Source organism: Symphalangus syndactylus, chromosome 8 (genome assembly GCF_028878055.3).
Source record: "Symphalangus syndactylus isolate Jambi chromosome 8, NHGRI_mSymSyn1-v2.1_pri, whole genome shotgun sequence".
Classification (NCBI taxonomy): Eukaryota; Metazoa; Chordata; class Mammalia; order Primates; family Hylobatidae; genus Symphalangus; species Symphalangus syndactylus.
The window spans coordinates 105909099-105934154 of NC_072430.2; the positions used below are offsets into that span (position 1 = coordinate 105909099).

At 40.5% G+C, this 25056-nt stretch overlaps 1 protein-coding gene across 12 annotated transcripts in view; it reads right to left on the bottom strand.

Moving 5' to 3' along the window:
* C2CD6 (C2 calcium dependent domain containing 6) overlaps nt 1-25056 on the bottom strand; it is a 206729-nt gene that overhangs the window by 127252 nt on the left and 54421 nt on the right. For all 12 annotated transcript variants that reach the window (XM_063644879.1, XM_055290205.2, XM_055290201.1 and 9 more), the window contains 2 exons: nt 8321-8426; nt 6363-6441 (listed from right to left, as the gene is read on the bottom strand). In XM_063644879.1, coding sequence (XP_063500949.1) covers nt 6363-6441; nt 8321-8426 — 185 coding nt within the window. The remainder of the gene's footprint in view (nt 1-6362; nt 6442-8320; nt 8427-25056) is intronic.

Consider the following 25056-nt stretch of genomic DNA (forward strand, 5'->3'; position numbering starts at 1 on the left):
ATGGTTTACTGAATATTTTAAGCTCACTGTTGAGACTTACTATTCAGAAAAAAAGATACCTTTCAAAATATTACTGCTCAGTGACTATGCACCTGGTCATCCAAGAGGTCTGATGGAAATGTCTGAGGAGATTAATGTTGCTTTCTTGCCTGCAAACATAGATCCATTCTGCAGCTCACAGATCAAGGAGTAATTTCAACTTTCAAGTCCTCTTATTTCAGAAATACATTTTGTAAGGCTTTAGCTACCTCAGATAATTCCTCTGAGGGATCTTGGCAAAGTAAATCGAAAAACTTCTGCAAAGGATTCACCATTCTAGATGCCATTAAGAACATTTGTGCTTCAGGAGAGGAGCTCAAAATATCAACATGAACAGGAATTTGGAAGCAGTTGATTACAACCCTCATGGATGACTTTAAGATGTTCAATAAAACTTCAGTAGAGAAAGTAACTGCAGATGTGATGAAAATAGCAAGAGAGGTAGAATTAGAACTGAAGCCTGAAGATGTGAGTAAACTGCTACAATCTCATTATAAAACTTGAATGGATGAGGAAGTGCTTCTTATGGATGAGCAAAGAAAGTGGTTTCTTGAGATGGAATCTACTGCCGAAGATGCTGTGAACACTGCTAAAATGACAACAAAGGATTTAGAATTCTATATAAACTTAGTTGACAAAGCAGCAGCAGGGTTTAAGAGGATTGACTCCAATTTTGAAAGAAGTTCTACTGTGGGTAAAATGCTATCAAACAGCATCACATACTACAGAGAAATCCTTCATGAAAGGAAGAGCCAACTGACGCAGCAAAATTCATTGTTGTCTTGTTTTTAAACATTGCCACAGCCACCCCAACCTTCAGCAACTACCACCTTGATCAGTCCCAGCCATTAAGATCAAAGCAAGACCCTCCAGCAGCAAAAATATTGCAACTCACTGAAGGCTCAGATGATCATATATATATATATATATATTTATATATATATAATTTACAAAAAAACCCAAACAACCTCATATATATATGTATATATGAGACGGAGTCTCATCTCACTCTGTTACTACCCAGGCTGGAGTACAGTGGCATGATCTCAGCTTACTGCAACCTCCACCTCCTGGGTTCAAGAGATTCTCATGTCTCAGCCTCCCGAGTAGCTGGGACTACAGGCATGAGCCACCACGCCCTGCTAATTTTTGTATTTTTAGTAGAGATAGGGTTTCACCATGTTGGCCAGGCTGGTCTTGAACTCCTGACCTCAGGTGATCTGCCCGCCTCAGCCTCCCAAAGTGCTGGGATTACAAGCTTGAGCCACTGCACCTGGCCTCTCTCTCTATTTTTTGAGATAGGGTCTTGCTCTTCCACCCAGGCTGAAGTGCAGTGGCATGATCCTACCTGATGCACTGCACCCTTGAACTCTTGGGTTCAAGCAATCCTCCTGCCTTGGCCTCCCAGAGTGCTGGTATTATATGCATGAGCCACGTGCCCAGCCAGCAATTAAGTATTTTTTAATTAAGTCATGTACATTGATTTTTTTACATAATGCTATTGCACACTTAATAGACAACAGTATAGTGTAAATGTAATGTTTATATGCCCTGGGAAACAAAAAAAATCATATGACTTGCTTTATTGTGGTGGTCTAGAACTGAAACTGCAATGTCTCTGAATTATGTGTGTATACCACATTTTCTTTATCCATTCATCTATGACATTTAGGTTGTTTCTATATCTTGACTATAGTAAATAACATGGCAATAAACATAGGAGTGCAAATACTGCTTTGAGATGCTGATTTCAATTCTTTTGGATAGACACCCAGAAATGAAATGGCAGGATCATATGATTTATCTATTTGTCATTTTTTTGAGTAACCGCCACACTGTTTTCAAAAGCAGCTGCATCATTTTACATTCCCCCAACAGTGTACTAGGGTTTGAATTTCTTCACATCCTTGCCAACACTTGCTGACTTCTTGACTTTTCAGTAATAGCCATCCTAACAGGTGTGATATCTCATTATGATTTTGATTTGTATTTACCTGATGATTAATGATGATGAGCAACTTTTCATATATCCATTGGACATTTGTAATCTCTTCTTTGGATAAATATGTATTCAAGTGCTCAGCCCATTTTTTATTTTTATTTTTATTTTTTGCTATTGAGTTGAAAAGGTTCCTTATATGTTTTGGAATATTAGCCCTTTATCAAATATATGGTTTACAAATATATTCCCCCATTCTGTAGGTTTCCTCTTCATTCTGTTGTTTCCTTTACTGTGTAGAAGCTTTTTAATTTGATATAGCCCCACTGTTCTGTTTTTGCTTTTGTTGCCTGTGCCTTTGGTGTCTTATCCAATAAATCACTGTCAATGAGATTTTCCCCTATATTTTCTTCTAGGAGTTTTACAGTTTCCACCTTACATTTAAGTCATTAATCCATTGAGAGTTGATTTTTGTTTATGGTGTTAAGCAAAAGTCTAATTTCAATTCTTTTGCATGTGAATATCCAGTTTTCCCAACATCATTTGCTGAAAAGACTATTCTTTCCTCATTGTGTATTCTTGGCACACTTCTCAAAGATCAGTTCATCACATTTGCATGGGTTTATTTCTAGGCTCTCTCTTCTATTCTATTGATCTATATGTTTATCTTTATGCCAGTCCATGCTATTTTAATTGCTATAGTTTTGTAATATATTTTGAAATCAGAACGTGTGATACCTCCAGCTTTGTTCTTCTTTCTCAAGACTGTTTTGACTATCCAGTCCTCTGTGGTTCCATATAAATTTTAGGATTGCTTTTTCTACTTCTGTGAAAAACACCATTAGAATTCTGATAGAGATTGCACTGAATCTGTAGATTGCTTTGGGTAGTATGAACATTTTTCACAGTATTAAATCTTCAAACTCATGAACACAGGATATCTTTCCCTTTATTTTCTTATCCTTAATTTCATTATCAATGTTTTTTAGTTTTCAGAGTGCAAGGTCTTTCACCTCCTTTGAAAAGTTTATTCCTAATTATTTTATTCTTTTTGATGCTATTGTAAACTGGAATTATTTTCTTGATTTCTTTTTTGGATAGTTCATTGTTAGTGTATAGAAACACAACTGATTTTTCTGTGTTGATTTTATCTCCTGCAAATTTACTGAGCTCATGTATTGGTTCTAACAGGTCTTTTTGTATGGAGTCTACAGAATTTTCTATATGTAAGATCCTGCCATCTGCAAACAAAGATAATTTTACTTCTTCCTTTCTGATTTGGATACTTTTTATTCTTTTTTTCTTGCCTAACTGCTCTGACTAGGTCTTCCAGTACTATGTGTAACAGAAGTGGCAGAATGAACATCTTTGACCTGTTTCTGATCTTAGAGGAAAAGTGTTCAGTTTTTCACTGTTTAGTATGGTATTTGCTACAGGCTTTTCATTTTTAGCCTTTATTATTAATATATTGAGCTACTTTATTACTATATCTAGTTTTTTGAAGGTGTTTATCCTACAGGCTTTTCATTTTTAGCCTTTATTATTAATATATTGAGCTACTTTATTACTATATCTAGTTTTTTGAAGGTGTTTATCCTAAAAGACTGTTCATCAAACACTTTTTCACATCTGTTGAGATAATCATGTGGTTTTTAATCCTACATACTGTCGATGTAGTGTATCACATTAATTGATTTCTGTATGATGAAACATCCTTTGCATCCTGGAGTTAAATTCCATTTGCTCATGGTGTACAATCCTTTTAATATGCTGTTGAATTCAGTTTGTCAGTATTTTATTGAGTAGTTTTGAATCTATATTTACTGAGAATAAAAGAAGACACATGAGAAATAAAGAGAAAGGAACCAAAACATATCAATACAAAAACATCAATGAAACACAAGGAAAGATAGCATGACAGAAAAAGATAGGCAAAAGTATTACAAGACAGATAGAAACAATGTAAAAAATGGCAATAGTAAGTCCTTAACAATTCAATAATTCTTTAAATGTAAATGGATTAAACTCCCCAATTAAAAGACACAGAGTAGCAGAATAGATATAAAAACAAGACCCAAGTGTATTTTATGTAGAGGAGACTCACTTTGGGTTTAAGGACACAAATGGGCTGAAAGTGAGGGAATGGAAAAAGAGATATCCTATGAAAATGGAAACCAAAAGAGAGCAGGAGTGGCCATATTCATATAAAAAATAGACTTCAAGTCAAAAACTGTAAAAAGATGCAAAAAGGCCATTATATGATGATAAAGGGTCAATACATCAAGAGGACATAACCATTGTAAATATATATGCAACCAACCTTTGAGTAAGTGGAAAAAAAGTAGAAGAAAAAAAGACAGCTACCACCAGTGATTGAAAAAGTTACCCTCCATTCTTCCAGTGATATTGAAGACAGGAACTGTGATTATCCCATATCTAAAACTTGAATGTTTCATGTAAAGAGTTAGCTAAAGAGATAGTATCTCTGCTAGGCTGGTAGATTCCTAGAAGTTAGGAAATGAATCTTTCAAAAGCCTGATGTAGCCAGAGAATTAGAAGTAGAGAGGAAAGAGATGATTAATCTGTGACAAAAGTCTTATAACAATAAATTATTATTCCATTCCATACCTGCAGAATCCAAGACTTTACATTACATTATTATGTATTTTAAAGTGTAGTACTATATTTTAACTTGCTTTCTTTTTTTTATTATTATACTTTAAGTTCTAGCATACATGTGCACAACGTGCAGGTTTGTTACATATGTATACATGTGCCATGTTGGTGTGCTGCACCCATTAACTCATCATTTACATTAGGTATATCACCTAATGCTATCCCTCCCCTCTCTCCCTACCCCACAACAGGCCCCAGTGTGTGATGTTCCCCTTCCTGTGTCCAAGTGTTCTCATTGTTCAATTCACACCTATGAGTGAGAACATGCGGTGTTTGGTTTTTTGTCCTTGCAATAGTTTGCTCAGAATGATGGTTTCCAGCTTCATCCATTTCCCTACAAAGGACATTTTATGGCTGCATAGTATTCCATGGTGTATATGTGCCACATTTTCTTAATCCAGTCTATCATTGATGGACATCTGGGTTGGTTCCAAGTCTTTGCTGTTGCGAATAGTGCCACAATAAACATATGTGTGCATGTGTCTTTATAGCAGTATGATTTATAATCCTTTGGGTATATACCCAGTAATGGGATGGCTGGGTTTAACTTGCTTTCTTAGTGAATTTAAGAGATTTTTAAAAGACTGCATGAACAGTCCATTTATTAAATCTCTTACTGATATTTTACGATAAATTCTCAAATGTGATGCTAATCTAATTTCCTCTCCTTCCTCTGTCACACTTTCTTTTTCACACACACACACACACACATTCCTCTGCATAAACACACTCCTCTACATAAAAGAGACCAATAGCTCTATAGTTCACAATGTCTAATAAAAATGCCTTTTCACAGGTCATAGTTAATATTTTAACTTTTTTCTCATCCTTAAAAAAAGTAAAGGAGCATTGGCCGAGCGTGGTGGCTTATGCCTGTAATCTCAGCACTTTGGGAAGCCAAGGCAGGAGGATTGCTTGAGCTCAGGAGTTTGAGACCAGCCTGGGCAACACGGCAAAATCCTGTCTCTACAAAAAAAATACAAAAATTAGCCAGGCATGGTGGCATGTACCTGTAGTCCCAGCTACTTGGGAGGCTAAGGTGGGAAGACTGATAGAACCTGGGAGGTCAAGGCTGCAGTGAGCTGTGGTTGTGCAACTGCACTCCAGCCTGGGTGACAGAACTAGACCCTGTCTCAGATAATAATAATAATAATAATAATAATAATAATAATAATAATTTAAAAATAAAGCAGCATTAAAACTTCTTTTTTTTTTTTTTTTGAGATGGAGTCTCACTCTGTCACCCAGGCTGGAGTACCGTGGCGAGATCTCGGCTCACTGCAACCTCCGCCCTCCGAGTTCAAGCGATTCTCCTGCCTCAGCCTCCTGAGTAACTGGGATTACAGGCACCTGCCACCATGCCTGGCTAATTTTTTGTATTTTTAGTAGAGACGGGGTTTCACCATCTTGGCCAGGCTGGTCTTGAACTCCTGACCTCATGATCCACCCTCCTCGGCCTCCCAAAGTGCTGGGATTATAGACGTGAGCCACCGCGCCCGGCGTTAAAACTTTTTAAAACTCTTAATAGGGTCTAACACTTTTCTTTAAAATTATCACACCTACCATATGCCAAAACTATAGTGAAATGCATATTTATTTCCTAACAAAACAGAAATCTACTTAAAGCAAATTACTAATTGTCTTTTTGTGATATAATCACTTTGATTTCAATTATCTTAATAATAAAAAAATCAAAGTAGTTTCTTACCTACTCCTACAATATTTTCAAGCTCTTCTTCAGATTGATTACTTTTCGGGTTTTCAGATGCCTCATCCATATTAGTTTCCTAGAAGCAAAAAAAAAAAAAAATATATATATATATATATATATATATATATGAAAATATTTAAAGAACTAAAACATTTTCCTCTCCCTTCATAACTACTTTTAATACAATACACCTTCCTCCACACCCAAATTTACAGAAGACAAGAAGGAGATGGGTTTGTGAGAAAAGCAATTCAAACAGCACTATTTTAAGGAGCCACATACTCTGGCTAGGAGTTGATGTTCCAAAGAAAGGGTATCCAAGAATGGATACAGTATTTGAGTGATGAATGTAGGAGATGAATATTACAAGATAAATTACATAATATTGTAACTTCAGGGGGTATGAGAAGATACCCCCAGGAAACAGATTACTTTTTTTATTAGAATACTTTATGGCCTATGACTTAAAAGTGATGTGTCTCTTTACAAAATTCCAAGGAGAATTATAAGGTAAAGTCATCAGTGGGCACTTATAAAATACTGATCTTTTAAAAAGAACCCTAAGTTCTTAGTCCCTTTAATAAAAAGTCCTCCAAAGTGTCTCCAAAATATGAATAGTGTATTGGTAAATACTAATCAGTTTATCCAACAGCAACGCAACTCTGCCCAATTATCACAGAGGCATTAAAAAAATGAAAATATCAATATATTATAACTAACATTTTAGACTGTGATCATAGTCAATGTTTTATCCATCCATTGAGAGAGCTATGAATCCTTTATTTCCAAGTCAACATGTATAGGTTAGAGTATATTTCTAAACATCAAACTTTACTCATATTTCTGATAAGGGTTTAATGTCCAGAATATACAAAGAACTCTTACAACTTAACAATAAAAAGAAAAATAACTCAATTTTAAAATTGGCAAAGGATTTGAATAAATTTTATCCAAAGAAGATATACAAATGTCCAGCAAACACATGAAAAGATGTTCACATCATTAGTCATTACAGAAATGCAAATCAAACCTACAATGAGATACCACTTCAAACCCACTAGGATGGGTAAAATAATAATTTTTAGAAGTTAAAAAGGGTAGATGAAGATTTTGATCCTTCATACATTGCTGGTTGGAATGTACGATGATGCAGCTGCTGTGGAAAACAGTTTGGAAGCTCCTCATAAATCGAAACACAAAATTATTACACAATCCAGCTTCCACTCCTTTATATATACCCCAGAGAATAGAAAACATTTGTTCACACATAAACTTGCACATAAATGTTCATAGCAGCATTATTCATAATAGCTTTTAAGTAGAAACAACCTAAATGCCCATCAGCTGAGGAATGCATAAACAAAATGTGGTATATCCAAATAATAGAATGTTATCTGGAGAGAGAAAAGAATGAAGTACTGGTACATGCTACAACAGGTGAAACTTAAAAACATAGCAAGCGAAAGAGGCAAATCACAAATAACAACACATTGTATGATTCCATTTATATGAAATGTCTAGAATAGGCTAAAGCTATACAGTTAGAAAGTTGACTAATTGCTGCCTAGGGCTAGTGGAGGGGATGGAAAAATTGGGAGGTATTGGCTAAAGGGTATGGGGTTGCTTTTGCAGGTGATAAAAACGTTCTAAAATTGACTGTGGTGATGGGTACACAACTCAGTGAATATACTAAATGCCACTGAGTTCTATACTTTAAATGGGTCATTTGTATGGTATATGAATTATATCCTTATAAATTATCAATAACTATTAAACCTTATAAATTATCAATAAATATTCATTGAATGGCACATTATCAAAACAGGTAAGTACCTGAACCATGAAAAATATTTTATATATCAAAAAAACTTGATCATCACTTTTAATTATCATAATCCCATTCTTAATAAAAAGTATTAAAAGCTATATATAGGAGAATGTATTACATCAATTACCTCAGAATCCTTATGTTCCAATTTTGGCATTAGAATGCTTTCTAAATAGTTAGCTTTGTCTATCCATGTATTCAGATTTCTATATTCTTTTTTCATCTTTTCCAGCCTAAAGAAAGAAATCAGTTATGAATGAAAAAAGCAAGTGATAGAAGAATATATATGGTATGATTCACAGAAGAATACTTGCAATGTGATCCATTTATAAAACATTCTAAAAGAGACAAACCAACAATATATTGTCTAGGGATACAGTTAAAGAAAAGGGAATGATTACAACAAACATCAAGGTACTAGTTACCTGGGGACGGTTAAGGAGAGGGATGTAATCTCAGAAGGGTACACAAAACATATTTGTGATATTACTGGTGATATATTTCTTAACCTTTATCATAAATATGTATACAATGGGCTTATTATGATTATTTAGGCTATACATACATGTTATAGAAATTATTCAATATATATTACTATATATAGTATATGTTATGTTATATACAATATATACTATATATTGTATATGTATATGTTAAAAAATATATTTAAACTATACGTCTTAGTTTGAGCTGCTATAACAGAATACAATAGACTGGGTGACTTAAACAATAGACTTTTTTTAATACACTTTAAGTTCTAGGATACTTGTGCACAACATGCAGGTTTGATACATAGGTATACATGTGCCACGTTGGTTTGCTGCACCCATCAACTCATCACTTACATTAGGTATTTCTCCTAATGCGATCCCTCCCTCATACAATAGACATTTATTTCTCACAGTTCTAGAGGCCAGGAAGTCCAAGATCAAGGTGCTGGCAGATCCAGTGTCTGATGAGAGTAGTCTTCCCTGTTTGCAGATGGCCTTCTTATATCCTCACATAGTGGAAAGAGATAAATCTTGTGTCTCTTTCTCTTTTTATAAGGGCATTAATCCCATCATTGCAACAGTCCTACCCTCATGACCTAATCTAACCCTAATTATCTTCCAAAGGCAATGCCTCCAAATAACATCACACTGGGGATTAGGATTTTAACATATGAATTTGAGGGGAGACACAAACATTCAGCCCATAACACTATATATATAAAATTATTCAATACATATATATATATAATTTTTCAATACATAGACAATATCTTCCACAATAAAACAAGTGAAAAAAAGGATGTATCTTCTAATCCAAGAAACTTCAAAAAGCTTGAATACCTTAAAGATATAATTAACAAGGATTAAATGGAAGACAGGGAATGTTTCCCAGTTCATTTCATGAGGACATAACAGCCTTGACAATAAAACCTGACAAAGACATTACGAAAAAGAAAAATTACAGTCTAATCTCATTCATGAATATAGATGTGAACATTATAAATAAAATATAGTTTTAGTACAAAAATCCAGTAGTGTGCAGAGACAATTTGAGAATAGCAGTTGAAACTGGGAGGGTTTTTCTCATTTCAGGATTCATGGTAAGATCTAAAGGGCCTAGAGCAGTCTAACGACTATTAATGCTCAAAACTGACCAGCCAAGTATCTCTTCCAGGACAGGACCCCAGGAAAGCTTAAAAAGCATTCCATTATACTACACACACACACACACACACACACCAAAAGAAAACATCAGAAGTGTGAATCTGTGAAGCTAGAAGAGTTTTCTAAGCCAATTCTCCTGCAAAAAATTCAGACAAATTAATGTCACATAAAATAGACCAACACACTTTAACAAAGATTAAAACCTGCAATGGATGGCAGCCTATCAAATGTTTAAATCTATGAGTTCAAAATAATATTTTCAGTATTTTTTTCAGAAACTAAAGTGTAAGACCTTACACTTCTGGTCCACTACAGGTCACTGCCCTAATGTATACACAACATGAAACACCATTTCATCAATAGGCTCATTTATTTAATTAATAACAGTAATATCAATAATTTTCATAATCTGAGAAGGCTTCACTTCAAAATGGGAAGTGTCAGTAGTGGAACTCTCATCTAAAAATCTCGAATGATTTCATGGCCGCCCATAACCATATTATACAATCAAAAAGCCCATCTACATAGAAGCTAAAAATAAGAAAGCAAGGAGTCAAACCCCCTATAACTGGTTTCAGGCTAGCTTCATAACCATTATGACTTTTTCAACAAGCAAGATACTAGTAAAAATGTTACATAACTTTGTCAAAGTTAATTTATAGGTTAAAATTCTTTATATCTTTGTGGCATACCTATTCCAGTCAGGCTTTCAAGATGCAGCATCATCTATTATAGAAGAACTACACTTACACAATCACACTGTAATAATCATTTTCTTAATTAGCTCTTTAGTCCTTTATGTTATTTCGTTAATACGAACAACTAAACTAACCCACACAAAATAGATGCTTAAGAAATAGAAACAGTATGAATTATCTTACTCGCTATTATTTTAATCCTAATTAGTTTACTGTCTTTATGAATCCTATACATGGTAGGTAAAATGAGTATCTCTTCTCCAACTGTAAAAACCATAGGCTACCAATGATATTTAGGTATAAATATACAGACTACGAAGACCTGAAGTTTGATTCTTATACAATCCCTACAACAGACCTTAAACCAGGAGATCTATGACCACTAGAAGTTGATAATTCGAGTAGTCCTACTTATGGAAATATCAATTTTCATATTAATCTCATTCAAAGATGTATTACATCCATAAACTGTTCCATCATTAGGCCTAAAAACAGATTAAATTCCAGGATGTTTAAATCAAGCAACTCTAACATCCACATGACCAGGCCTATTCTATGGACAGTGCTCAGAAATTTGTGGATCAAATCACAGCTTTATGCCTATTGTACTTGAATTAGTGGGGCAAAAACTGATCGGCACCTGTGTCATGGTGAAGCTAAGTGGCATTAACCTTTTAAGAATGAAAGCATTGATCTTTCCACAACAATATGCCACAATTAGCTACATCAACATAATTTATCACTTTTTTCAATAATTCTAGCCCTATTTAACCTATTTCAATTAAAAATTTCAAAATATACCTACTCTTTAAACCTGTCACCAAAAAATATTGAAGCACCAAAACATGAAACCCCTAAGAAAAAAAGTGAATGAAAATTTATTCATCTCTTTCATTACTCCCACAATAATAGGACTACCTAGTATCCTCATCATTTCACTCCCAAACATTCTGTCCCCTGCTCCCAATTGCCTAATTAGTAATCGACTAACCTCTATACAATGATTAGTGTAACTTGTATTAAAGTAAGTGATAACATTCCATAATATCAAATGACAAACTTGATTTCTAATATTAATCTCCTTTATCCTATTTTCATTGGCTCACAAATTTATTCAGATTATTAACTCATTCATCTACACCAATCACCCTGTTATCAATATATCTAGGTATGGTTATCCCACTATGTATGAGCAGGAACAGTAACTACTGGTTTCCACCACAAAACAAAAGCAACACTGGCCCACTTCCTACCACAAGGAAAACCCATTCCACTTATCCCTCTACTAGTAATTATTGAGACTTTTTACTCAACCCATAGTAGCCGCAGCTCTACTACTAACAGCCAGTATTACAGCTATCTATTTGTGCATTTAATTGGTGGAGCCACATTAGCACAGTTGATTCTTGAACAACATGAGTTTGAACTGTGCAGGTCCACCTATATGTGGATTTCTTTCAATAAATATATTGGAAAATTGTTTGAGATTTGTGACAATTTGAAAAAACTCACAGATGAGCTGCATAACCTAGAAATATTTTTTTAAAAATGTTTAAGTTAGTATGTCATGAATGCATAAAATATGTGTACTAGTCTATTTTATCATTTACTACCATAAAATATACACAGATTTGTTATAAAATTAAAAATGTATGCACATAGACATTTATTATAAAGTACTAGTCTATTTTAAAGTACTACTATTTTAAAGTATTTTAAAGTACTAGTCTATTATAAAGTACTAGTCTATTTTATCATTTACTACCATAAAATATACACAGATTTATTATAAAATTTAAAACTCATGCACATAGAGATTATACACAGTGCCATTTGCAATTGAGAGAAATGTAAACAAATGTAAAGGTGCTGTATTAAATCATAACTGCATAAATTAACTGTAGTTCATACTGTACTACTGTAATAATTTTGTAGTCACCTATTCTTGCTATAGCAGAGAGCTCAGGCATTGTGAGTATTCACTTTTAATGCCATGTGACACTAATCAACTCTGTGTGAGACATCTCTCCAGTAAATAAATGCATGTCATTGTAAAAAGTGATCTCTCGACCAGCCTCACCAACATGGAGAACCCCGTCTCTACTAAAAATACAAAAAAATATTAGCCAGGCATGGCGGTGCATGCCTGTAATCCCAGCTACTCGGGAGGCTGAGGCAGGATAATCACTTTAACCCGGGAGCCGGAGGTTGCAGTGAGCTGAGATCGCGCCATTGCACTCCAGCCTGGGCAACAAGGGCGAAACTCCGTCTAAAAAAAAAAAAAAAAAGTGATCTCTCGTGGTTCTTGTGTATTTTTCTTTCTTGTTTCTTTCTTTCTCTTTTATTTCTTTCTTTCTTTTTTTTTCTTTTTTGAGACACAGTGTAGTTCTGTTGCCCAGGCTGGAATGCAGTGGTGCGATCTCGGCCCAGTGTGATCTCGGCTCCACCCCCCAGGCCCAATTAATTCTCCCACCTCAGCCTTGAGTAACTACAGGTGCATACCACGCCTGGCTAAGTTTTGTATTTTTTGTGACATGAGGTTTCACCATGTTGCCCAGGCTGGTCTCAAACTCCAGAACTCAGGGAATCCTCTCTTCCCAAAGTGCTGGGACTACAGGTGTGAGCCACTGCACCCTGCCCTTGTATATTTTTCACTGAGCTTCGTAGTGTAAGCCTTGAATAACACCATGGGACCTGTATGAAGTGCCACTAGTGATGCTAGAAGTGCTTCTAAGAAACAGAGAAAAATTATGACATTACAAGAATAAGTTGAGTTGCTTGATATGTACCATAGATTGAGGTTGCCCACCATTTCAAGATAAATGAATCCAGCATAAGGACTATTGTTAAAGAAAAGAAGAAAGAAAAATTCATGAAGCCATTGCTGAAACCACACCAGCAGGCGCAAAAACTTTGCACTTTTTGTAAAACATGAAATATTTGCTGACTGTTTATGTTATTGGTGGGGCTTCCAGTCAACAGTAGGCTATTAGTAGTTAAGTTTTAAGGGAGTCAAAAGTTATATATGGATTTTCCACTGCATGGGTAGGGGGTGGCAACCCTAACCTTCCATTGTTCAAGATTTAACTCTATTAACATTATCTTTGCAACAGCCTCAGTTACATTTATCATCTTAATAAATGTAATTTTACTCGCTCTTCTTGAATTTGCTGTAGCCCCAATTCAAGCTTATGACTCCACACTTCTGGTCAGTCTTTACTATATGACCCAATAGTCCTACACTGACCATATAGTTAATTCTAGCTCCTGACCACCTACAGGAACATTATTAACTCTATTCATGACATCTTAGTAATATTATTTCACTTTAACTTGATTATTTTATTATGCGTAGGTCTACTAACTAATACATTAACCATCTACCAGTGATGATGAGATAGCTGAGAAAGCACATTGCAAGGCCTCCACACATTAATCATTCAAAAATGCCTCCAATACAGAATAATTTATCATATCACAAGTTTTCTTCTGAGCCTTCTACCACTCAAGCCTAGCCCCGACCCCAGAACTGGGAGGTTGCTGACCACCAACAAGTATTCACCCACTTAATCTCCTAGAAGTTTAACTACTCAATACATCAGTCCTGTTAGCCTCAGGAGTATCAATCACCCGAGTGCACCATAGCTCACTAGAAGAAATCCGTAAACATATACTTCAAGCTCTCTTCATCACAATTTCATTAGGCATTTATTTTACATTATTACAAATCTTAGAACACTTCAAAACATCCTTTACTATCTGTGATGGTGTAAATGACTCAATATTCTTCATAGTAACAGGCTTCCAATAACTATATGTAATTATCAGCTCCAACTTCCTTATCCTCTGCTTCTTATGTCAACTTAACATTTAACCACCATTTTGGTTTTCAAAACCAAAGTTTTTAGGTAACCAAGTTACCTAATAATGATATTTTACAGATATAATGACTATTTCTGTACATTTCTGTCTATTGACGAAGTTCCTATTCTTTTAGTATTAACTGTACAACTGACTTCCAATCAGTTAGCTTCAGTCTAAACTGGAAAATAATAATTAACCTTACATTAACTTTAGCAACTAATACATCATTAGCACGACTACTTGTAATCATCACATTGTGCTTCCCACAACTAAACATCTATATAGAAAAATCAAGCTTATACAAATGTGGATTTGATCTAATAGGCACTGTCTGCCTGCCATTTCCAGAAAATCTTTCGTGTTAACTATTACATTTCTATTATTCAACCTAGAAATTTCGCTCCTATTACTACTACCATGAGCATCTCAAGTAACCCAAAAGTTATTCTTACTATAGCTCTAATTTTAAACTCCATTCTAGACTTAGGCCTAAGCTTATGAATGAATTCAAGATGGACTAGAATGAGTGACTTAAGTATGGCAATAAGTTTAAATTACAACAAATAATTCTGACTCATTAAGTTATGATATTTTATAATTACCAATATGCTTTCAATTTATATCAGTATCATTCTAGTTTACATCACATCCCTAACAGGACTACTAGTATAATGGGATCACACCTAATATCTCCATTACTATGTTTAAAACGTATAATACTATCACTATTTATTCTAGGAAGCCCTGTAATTTTAAATATATGCTTTATCTTATCCACCATAATACCTATCATTTTACTAGTATTTGCAGCTTGTGAGGCTGCCATCGGCCTGGCATTACTAACAATGGTATCTAGTACATACGGCTCAGATTACATATAAAACTCAAATCTTCTCCAATGCTAGCAATTACTGTACCCACAATTATACTTATGCCAGTGACACGATATTCTAAAAATTCTAAAATTTGAATTCACACAACTATGCACTGCTTACTAATTAGTTTCATCAAATTATTCCTCTTAAGCCAATTTAGTAAAAATAACCTAAACTTTCCATTAGTTTTTTTCTCCAACTCACTATCAGCCCCCATTTCATTATACTAACAAATTGATTACTTCCCCTAAGAATTATAGCAAGTCAACATCATCTCTCCAAATAATCATATATATGAAAAAGCTATATATTTCAATATTAATCTTTCTATATTTATTCTTAATCATAATATTTACTGCCACAGAACTAACTCTATTTTACATTCTCTTTGAAGCAACACTAATTCCAACTCTAATTATTATTCTCTGATAAGGAAACCAAATAGAATGATTAAATCCAGGGCTCTATTTCCTGTTCTATACACTAATTGGTTTTTTACCTCAACTCGTAGCATTAATTTATATCCAAAACTCCACATGCTTATTACACTTTTTAATAACCTGTTACTGTGTTCAAACTCAGCTCTTGACATAATAGTCTTTTATGATTAGCATGCATTATACCATTTATGGTAAAAGTTTCTATCTCTGACTAACAAAGTACACACAGAAACTCCAATTGCTGAATCCACAGTTCTTGCAGCCATAAAATTAGCAGGCTATAATATAATATGAATTACTATAATTCCAAACCCACTAACAGAATATATAGCTTATCCATTTCATATAGTATCCCTGTGAGGAATAATTATAACACGCTCTATTTGTTTACACCAAATAGACTTAAAATCACTTATCACAGTCAGGCATGGTGGCTCACACCTGTAATCCCAGCACTTTGGGAAGCCGAAGTGGATGGATCACTTGAGGCCAGGAGTTTGAGACCAGCCTGGCCAACACGGCAAAACCCTGTCTCTACTAAAAATACAAAAATTGGCCAGGCATGGTAGCGCATGCCTGTAAATCCCAGCTACTCAGGAGGCTGAGGCACAAGAATAGCTTGAAGCCAGGAGGCAGAGGTTGCAGGAAGCCAAGATCGTGCCATTTCATTCCAGCCTGGGAGACAGAGCAAGACTCTGTCTCAATAAAAACAATCACTTATCACATATTCATCCATAAATCATATAGCACTAATATTTATAGCCATTTTCATCCAAACTCCACGAATTTTTATAGGAGCCATAACCCTAATAATTGCCCATGGCCTTACCTCATCCATACTATTCTTCTTCACAAACTCAAATTATGAATGAATTTATAGCTGAAATATGCTCTTCATTCAAGGACTACAGACATTACTCCCTTTAATAACAACATGATGAGTATTAGCTAGCCTAACCAATCTAGCCCTACCACCAACCATCAACCTAATCGGAGAACTATTTGTAGTGATAGCGTCATTTTCATGATTTAATTTTACCATTATTATTAATAGGACTTAATATATTAATTACAGCCTAATATTCCCTCTGCATATTAATTACAATGCAACAAGGAAAATTTACATACCACATTAATAAATTAGCCATCACTCACATTAGAAAATGCTTTATACATCTACCTCTGCTACTACTATCACTTAATAACAAAATTATTCTAGGACCTACATACGGTTTTTAAAAAAATTTAGATTATAAATAAAATAATAGAAGCTTAAAACTCTTTACTGAGAAAGTATGCGATAACTGCCATCTATTAATATAACAATATGGCTTTATCAACTTTTAAAGGATACAAGTAATCCATTGGTTTTAGGGACCAAAAAAATGATGCAACTCCAGGCCGGGTGCAGTGGCTTACGCCTGTATACCAGCACTTTGAGAGACCGAAGCAGGCGGATCACGAGGTCAGGAGATCGAGACCATCCTGGCTAACACGGTGAAACCCCGTCTCTACTAAGAACACAAAAAATTAGCCGGGGGTGGTGGCGGGCGCCTGTAGTCCCAGCTACTCGGAGAGGCTGAGGCAGGAGAATGGCGTGAACCCGGGAGGTGGAGCTTGCAGTGAGCCGAGATCGCGCCATTGACTCCAGCCTGGGTGACAGAGCAAGACTCTACCTCAAAAAGAAAAAAAAAAAAAAGATGCAACTCCAAAAAAGTGGTAAGTGTTTGGCTCACATCTGTAATCCCACCACTTTGAGAGCCCAAGGCAGGCAGATCACCTGAGGTTTGGAGTTTGAGAGCAGCCTGACCAACATGGTGAAACTCTGTCTACTAAAAATACAAAAATTAGCAGGGTATGGTGGTGCACACCTGTAATCCCAGCTACTCTAGAGGCTGAGGCAGGAGAATCGCTTGAACCTGGGAGGCAGAAGTTATAGTGAGCCAAGTTCGCACCATTGCACTCCAGCCTGGATGACAGAGTGAGACTCTGTCTAAAAAATATATACAAATAAATAAATAAATAAATAATAAAAGTAAATAGAAGCAAGCAAACAAAAAAGTAATAAATTTATTCTCTTCCTTTATCACCATTTCAGTTAATTTTAGAAATTACCATAACTATTACCAACACATATAAAGATATTTCATACCCTCACTATGTAAAAACTTCTACATCATATGCTCTTATAACCAGTCTCATTCCAGCTCTAATATACATTTACTCAAGCCAAGAAATAATCCAAGTAACTATTCAAACCTTAAAACTAACACTCAGCTTCAAGTTACATTATTTCTCAATAATATTTGTACCAGTGGCACTTTCTGTTACATGACCAATCATAGCATTTTCAATATGATATATAGATTTAAATTCAAATATTGATTTTTAAAATATTTACTTGTATTTCTCATCCCTATACAAATTTCAGTTACGGCCAACAACCTCTGGCAACTGGCAACTCTATTGGATGAGAAAGGGTGAGAATTATATCATTTTTACTTATCAAATGATGATACAGCAGAGGGGATGCAAGTATAGCAGCCCTCCAAGCTATTTTATATAATTGCATTGGAGATATCAGATTTCTATTATCAATAGCACGATTTTTACTATTCTAAGACACATGGGAGTTTCATCAAATTTTCATGCTCAACCCCAGCCCTGTATCTTTCCATTAATTGGGCTCCTTCTGGAAGCAACTGGCAAATCTGTCCAGTTTGGCCTTCATTTATGATTACCATCAACAATAGAAGGCCCAACACCTGTCTCAGACCTACGCCATTCCAGCACAGAAGTTGTAGCAGGATTTCTCTATTAATCTGCTTTTCACCTACTCATAGAAAACAACAAAACAATTAAAACACTAATAATATGCTTAGGTGCTGTTAACACTTTATTCTCAGCAATTTGTGCCCTAACACAAAATGACATCAAAAAGGTCGCATTTTCCACATCAAGCCAACTAGGTCACTATTGGTATTAATCAACCACATCTAGCATTTCTCCATATCTGTACACATGCATTCTTCAAAGCTGTGCTGTTTATATGCTCCAGATCCATCATTCATAACCTTAACGATGCCCAGGATATTAAAAAAATAGGAGGCCTCTTTAGAGCTACACTCTTCACCACTTTTTTGCTTATTACTGTAAGCCTCACATTTACATGCATGCCTTTTCTTACAGGCTTCTACTCCAAGGATTTAAATATCAAAATTGCTAACACATCATAACCTGAGCCCTTTTAATTACACTTATCACCACCTCCCTAGCAACTGTCTATTGCATTTGAATTATTTCCTTTGCACACCTAGGACGACTTCACTTTTAAACTTTAATAAATATCAATGAAAACAACCTCCTCCTAATTAATTCGCTAAATGTTTAACAACTGGTAGCATTTTCCCTGAATTTTTTATCTACAACTGTCTTAGTATTATCTCCCACTACTCATACAGGTTTTTCAAGCCATGATGCCAGCAAGATAGCTGACTAGAGATGCCTGGCACTTATCACTCCCACAAGAAAGGACCAATGCACTGAATAAACAACTAAGATTTGACTGGAATGTCAAAGGGACAGCACTGGCATGCAGCACGGGAATGGAGATGCACCTGTGGTGACCGGAAGTCCAGGAGGGCAGTGTGAAGGCAAACAGCCTCTGCTGCCCTGTCTCCTCTGTCTGGATCAGATCAGCCTGGACACAGGAGGGACTTACCATTGTGGGGAAAAGGTTAGCAGAATATCCCCACCAGCCCCCATTGCCACCACAAATATCAACAATCCTTTCTACAGGAGAACGCCATAGTCCTCACAGGCCTTGAGTACAGTGTTAAGAGCTGCTGGGAATTCACATAACTGCATTGCCTTGGATTAGGAGCACAAGGTATGCTCCCCAATGCCCCCAGATCCACCTCTGTGAGCCAAGCTGCTACAGCACAGTGCCATCTTGCCACCGCACCTCTCCAGCTCTGGAGCGCCATCTTCATTACACCACCAAACCCACACAGGTGACTGAACACTACACCCCAGTTGCACAGAGCCTGGGTCTAGTACTGGCTGTGACTATGGTCCTGCACAGCAGGGAATCCAACCCCAGCCACCACACTTCCAGCTGGAGGAACTGAAACTGCCACTCTCACCCAGGGTGAACCTGTCCTTAAGCTGGCCAAACTGCTGCATGCCCCCCAAGCCGAAGAGACTCTTGAGCCTCAGAGCAGCTGATACATCCCTGGGCCAACAGGGTGGCTATGCACCAATGCTCAGGACCTGAGAAACAGCCCCGTAGCACCCCTGGCTTGCCCAATGGCCCTGTACCCCCAATAAGGGCCAGAGAAACCATCTTGCAGGCTGCCCCTGACAGGCATGTCCCCAAGCTGGGCAAGCAGCCAAGAGCCCATGTCCAGGACCTGAGAAACAGCTCCTCAGGCTACCTCCAGTGGCCATGCCCCTGAGGAGCTTTGCACCTGCATCCCAGACCTGTGAAATGGCCCTGTGGGCAGCCCCCAGCAGACACATCACCAGGCCAGCAAGGCAGCTGTGCCCCCACATCTCAGGCCCAAGAAACATCCCTACAGGCTGCCCCTGGCAGACAGGATTCCAGGCCAGCTGAACAGCTGTGTGCCCACATCTGAGGCCTAAGAAACAGCCCCACAAGTTGCTCTGGGCAGGAATATTCCCAGGCCAGACAAGCCACTGCATGCCACCCATTTAAGAAACAGCCCAGTGAGACCATCCCTGACAAAGTCACACCACCATCTCTACAGACTCTCTCAGCCTAGGCTACTGAGAAACTTGCAAATGCCACTAATATAGATTATAGCTGAAAAAACTATGTGAAGACTAAACTACTGGATCCACCTAGAACCGGGCAAATGTGCCCCACCAATCTGATATCCCAAGATGTCATATAATATTCATACAAATATTTCCCTGGGAAATCTACTACATACAACTGAAAGAGGTGACTTTTCCATCAGATGCATAGAAATCAATGTAGGGACACATGAATCAGGAAAAAGCAAGGAAACGTCACCTTCAATAAAAACAATAATTCTCCAGTAACAGACCCCGATCATAAGGAAATACATGAAATGTCAGAAAAAACATTACAAATAATGATCCTCCCTCCCTCCCTCCCTCCCTCCCTCTCTCTCTCTCTCTCTCTCTCTCTCTCTTTCTTTCTTTCTTTCTTTCTTTCCCTCTCTGGCCCAGGCTACACTCTACTCGACTTGCTGCTGCCCGCACCGCGGACTGCCTGGGACTGCCGGCGCCCGCCACCGCTGCCTGCCTTTTCTCCTTTGGATGCAGGCACACGTTCGCCATCTTGGCCACGCTAGTCGCCAGCTCCTGACGCCAAGTGCTCTGCCCGCCTCAGCCTCCCGAGGTACTGGGACTACAGACGGAGTCTCGCTCACCCAATGCTCGGTGTTGCCCGGGCTGGAGTGCGGTGGCGTGGTCTGGCCTCGCGGCAGCCTCTACCCCCCGGCCGCCTGCCTTGGCCTGCCAGGGTGCTGGGATTGCAGCCCCTGCCCGGCCGCCGCCCCATTTGGAAGGTGGGGAGCGCCTCTGCCCGGCCGCCCCGTCTGGGAGGTGAGGAGCACCTCTGCCTGGCCGCCCCGTCTGGGAGGTGAGGAGCGCCTCTGCCCGGCCACCCACCGTCTGGGAAGTGAGGAGCGCCTCTGCCCGACCACCCACCGTCTGGGAAGTGAGGAGCGCCTCTGCCCGGCCACCCACCGTCTGGGAAGTGAGGAGCGCCTCTGCCCGGCCGCCCCGTCTGGGAAGTGAGGAGCGCCTCTGCCCGGCCGCCCCGTCCGGGAAGAAGTGAGGAGCGCCTCTGCCCGGCCGCCCCGTCCGGGAAGAAGTGAGGAGCGCCTCTGCCCGGCCGCCCCGTCTGGGAAGTGAGGAGCGCCTCTGCCCGGCCGCCCCGTCCGGGAAGAAATGAGGAGCGCCTCTGCCCGGGCGCCCCGTCCAGGAAGAAGTGAGGAGCGCCTCTGCCCAGCCACCCATCGTCTGGGAAGTGAGGAGCGCCTCTGCCCGGCCACCCCGTCCGGGAAGAAGTGAGGAGCGCCTCTGCCCGGCCGCCCAGTCCGGGAAGAAGTGAGGAGCGCCTCTGCCCGGCCGCCCAGTCCGGGAAGAAGTGAGGAGCGCCTCTGCCCGGGCGCCCTGTCCGGGAAGAAGTGAGGAGCGCCTCTGCCCGGCCGCCCCATCCGGGAAGAAGTGAGGAGCGCCTCTGCCCGGCCACCCATCGTCTGGGAAGTGAGGAGCGCCTCTGCCCGGCCACCCACCGTCTGGGAAGTGAGGAGCGCCTCTGCCCGGCCGCCCCGTCTGGGAAGTGAGGAGCGCCTCTGCCCGGCCGCCCCGTCTGGGAAGTGAGGAGCGCCTCTGCCCGGCCGCCCCGTCTGGGAAGTGAGCAGCGCCTCTGCCCGGCCACCCCGTCCGGGAAGAAGTGAGGAGCGCCTCTGCCCGGCCGCCCCGTCCGGGAAGAAGTGAGGAGCGCCTCTGCCCGGCCGCCCCGTCCGGGAAGAAGTGAGGAGCGCCTCTGCCCGGCCGCCCCGTCCGGGAAGAAGTGAGGAGCGCCTCTGCCCGGCCACCCATCGTCTGGGAAGTGAGGAGCGCCTCTGCCCGGCCACCCACCGTCTGGGAAGTGAGGAGCGCCTCTGCCCGGCCGCCCCGTCTGGGAAGTGAGGAGTGCCTCTGCCCGGCCGCCCCGTCTGGGAAGTGAGGGGTGCCTCTACCCGGCCGCCCCGTCTGGGAAGTGAGCAGCGCCTCTGCCCGGCCACCCCGTCTGGGAAGAAGTGAGGAGCACCTCTGCCCGGCCGCCCAGTCCGGGAAGAAGTGAGGAGCGCCTCTGCCCGGGCGCCCCGTCCGGGAAGAAGTGAGGAGCGCCTCTGCCCGGCCGCCCCGTCCGGGAAGAAGTGAGGAGCGCCTCTGCCCGGCCGCCCCGTCCGGGAAGAAGTGAGGAGCGCCTCTGCCCGGCCGCCCCGTCCGGGAAGAAGTGTGGAGCGCCTCTGCCCGGCCGCCCCGTCCGGGAAGAAGTGAGGAGCGCCTCTGCCCGGCCGCCCCGTCTGGGAAGTGAGGAGCGCCTCTGCCCGGCCGCCCCGTCCGGGAAGAAATGAGGAGCGCCTCTGCCCGGGTGCCCTGTCCAGGAAGAAGTGAGGAGCGCCTCTGCCCGGCCGCCCCGTCTGGGAAGAAGTGAGGAGCGCCTCTGCCCGGGTGCCCTGTCCAGGAAGAAGTGAGGAGCGCCTCTGCCCGGCCGCCCCGTCTGGGAAGAAGTGAGGAGCGCCTCTGCCCGGCCACCCATCGTCTGGGAAGTGAGGAGTGCCTCTGCCCAGCCACCCACCGTCTGGGAAGTGAGGAGCGCCTCTGCCCGGCCGCCCCGTCCGGGAAGAAGTGAGGAGCGCCTCTGCCCGGCCGCCCCGTCCGGGAAGAAGTGAGGAGCGCCTCTGCCCGGCCGCCCCGTCTGGGAGGTGAGGAGCGCCTCTGCCCGGCCACCCATCGTCTGGGAGGTGAGGAGCGCCTCTGCCCGGCCACCCATCGTCTGGGAGGTGAGGAGCGCCTCTGCCCGGCCACCCATCGTCTGGAAAGTGAGGAGCGCCTCTGCCCGGCTGCCCCATCTGGGAAGTGAGGAGTGCCTCTGCCCGGCCACCCATCGTCTGGGAGGTGAGGAGCGCCTCTGCCCGGCCGCCCATCGTCTGGGAAGTGAGGAGCGCCTCTGCCCGGCCACCCATCGTCTGGGAAGTGGGGAGCGCCTCTGCCCGACCACCCATCGTCTGGGAAGTGAGGAGCGCCTCTGCCCGGCCACCTATCGTCTGGGAAGAAGTGAGGAGCGTCTCTGCCTGGCCGCCCCGTCTGGGAAGTGAGGAGCCCCTCTGCCCGGCCGCCCCGTGTCTGGGTAGAAGTGAGGAGCTCCTCTGCCTGGCCGCTCCGTCTGGGAGGTCTACCACGGAGGCCAGAAGCAATGTGGGGGCTGGACGTGGTGGCTCACGCCTGTGGTCCCGGCACTCTGGGGGGCGAGGCGGGTTGATCACTTCGGGCTAGGAGTTCGAGACCAGTCTGGCCAACTTGGCGAAACATGAAGAATACAACAGACAAACCAACCAACCAACTCAATGACAACAAAACAGGTCTACCCTGGAGTCATACTCTAATTTTTTCTATTTTCCTCCCTTTCTGATCCTTTATCCCACTTTCTTTTTCTTCCTTTTCCTTCTCCCTCTTCTTTGTCAAATAGAGGATTGAGTCATTATCACTGATCCATATAAAGTCCCTCTCTCATTTATTTTAACTCCCACCCCCATTTCTATTCCCCGACTTCCCATGTGCAACCTTCCTAATATGTTTGATACGCATCTTTTTGTTTGTATGTATTTTTAGAAAATGTTTATTGTTTTTGTATGCAAAAAAATTAATAAAAAAAAAAAAATAATGATCTTAAGGAAACTCAGTGAGATATAAGAGAATACAGATAGACAATTAAATCAGGAAAACAATTCATGATTTAAATGAGAAATTCAACAAATAAATAGATACAAAAAGAACCAAACAGACATCCTAGAGCTGAAGAATTCAATGACTGAAATAAAATGTAAAATTGTGGGCCAGGTATAGTGGCTCACACCTGTAATCCCAGCACTTTGGGAGGCCAAGGTGGGTGGATCACTTGAGATCAGGAGTTTAAGACCATGCTGGCCAATAAGGCGAAACCCTGTCTCTAATAAAAATACAAAAATTAGGCTTGGTGGCTCACGTCTGTAATTCCAGCTACTTGGAGGCTGAGGCACGAGAACTGCTTGAACCCAGGAGGCGGAGGTTGCAGTGAGCTGAGATAGCACCACTGCACTCCAGCCTGAGCAACATAGCAAGACTCTGTCTCAAATAATAATAATAATAATAATAATAATAATAATAATAATAATGAAATGTACAATAGAAACCAGGCCACGCAGAAGAAATAATTTCTGAACTTAAAGGCAGGTCTATTGAAATAATACAGGCAATAAAAAAGAATAGAATAAAGAAAGGCTACAGGACTTACGGGACACTGTTAAACAAATCATCACATTATGAGGGTTCCAGAAGAAGAGAAGCTCCTATAATCACAAGAAACTGAATTCTTCAAACAACCTGAACAAACTTGGAAGAGGACCCCTCTAAATGAGAATGCGCTGACCAACGCCTGTAATATCAGCCTTGTGAAATCTCTCTCTTTTTTTTTTTTTGAGACAGAGTCTTGTTCTGTTGCCCAGGCTGGAGTGCAGTGGCATGATCTCAGCTCACTGCAACCTCTGCCTCCCAGGTTCCAGCGAGTCTCCTGCCTCAGGCTCCT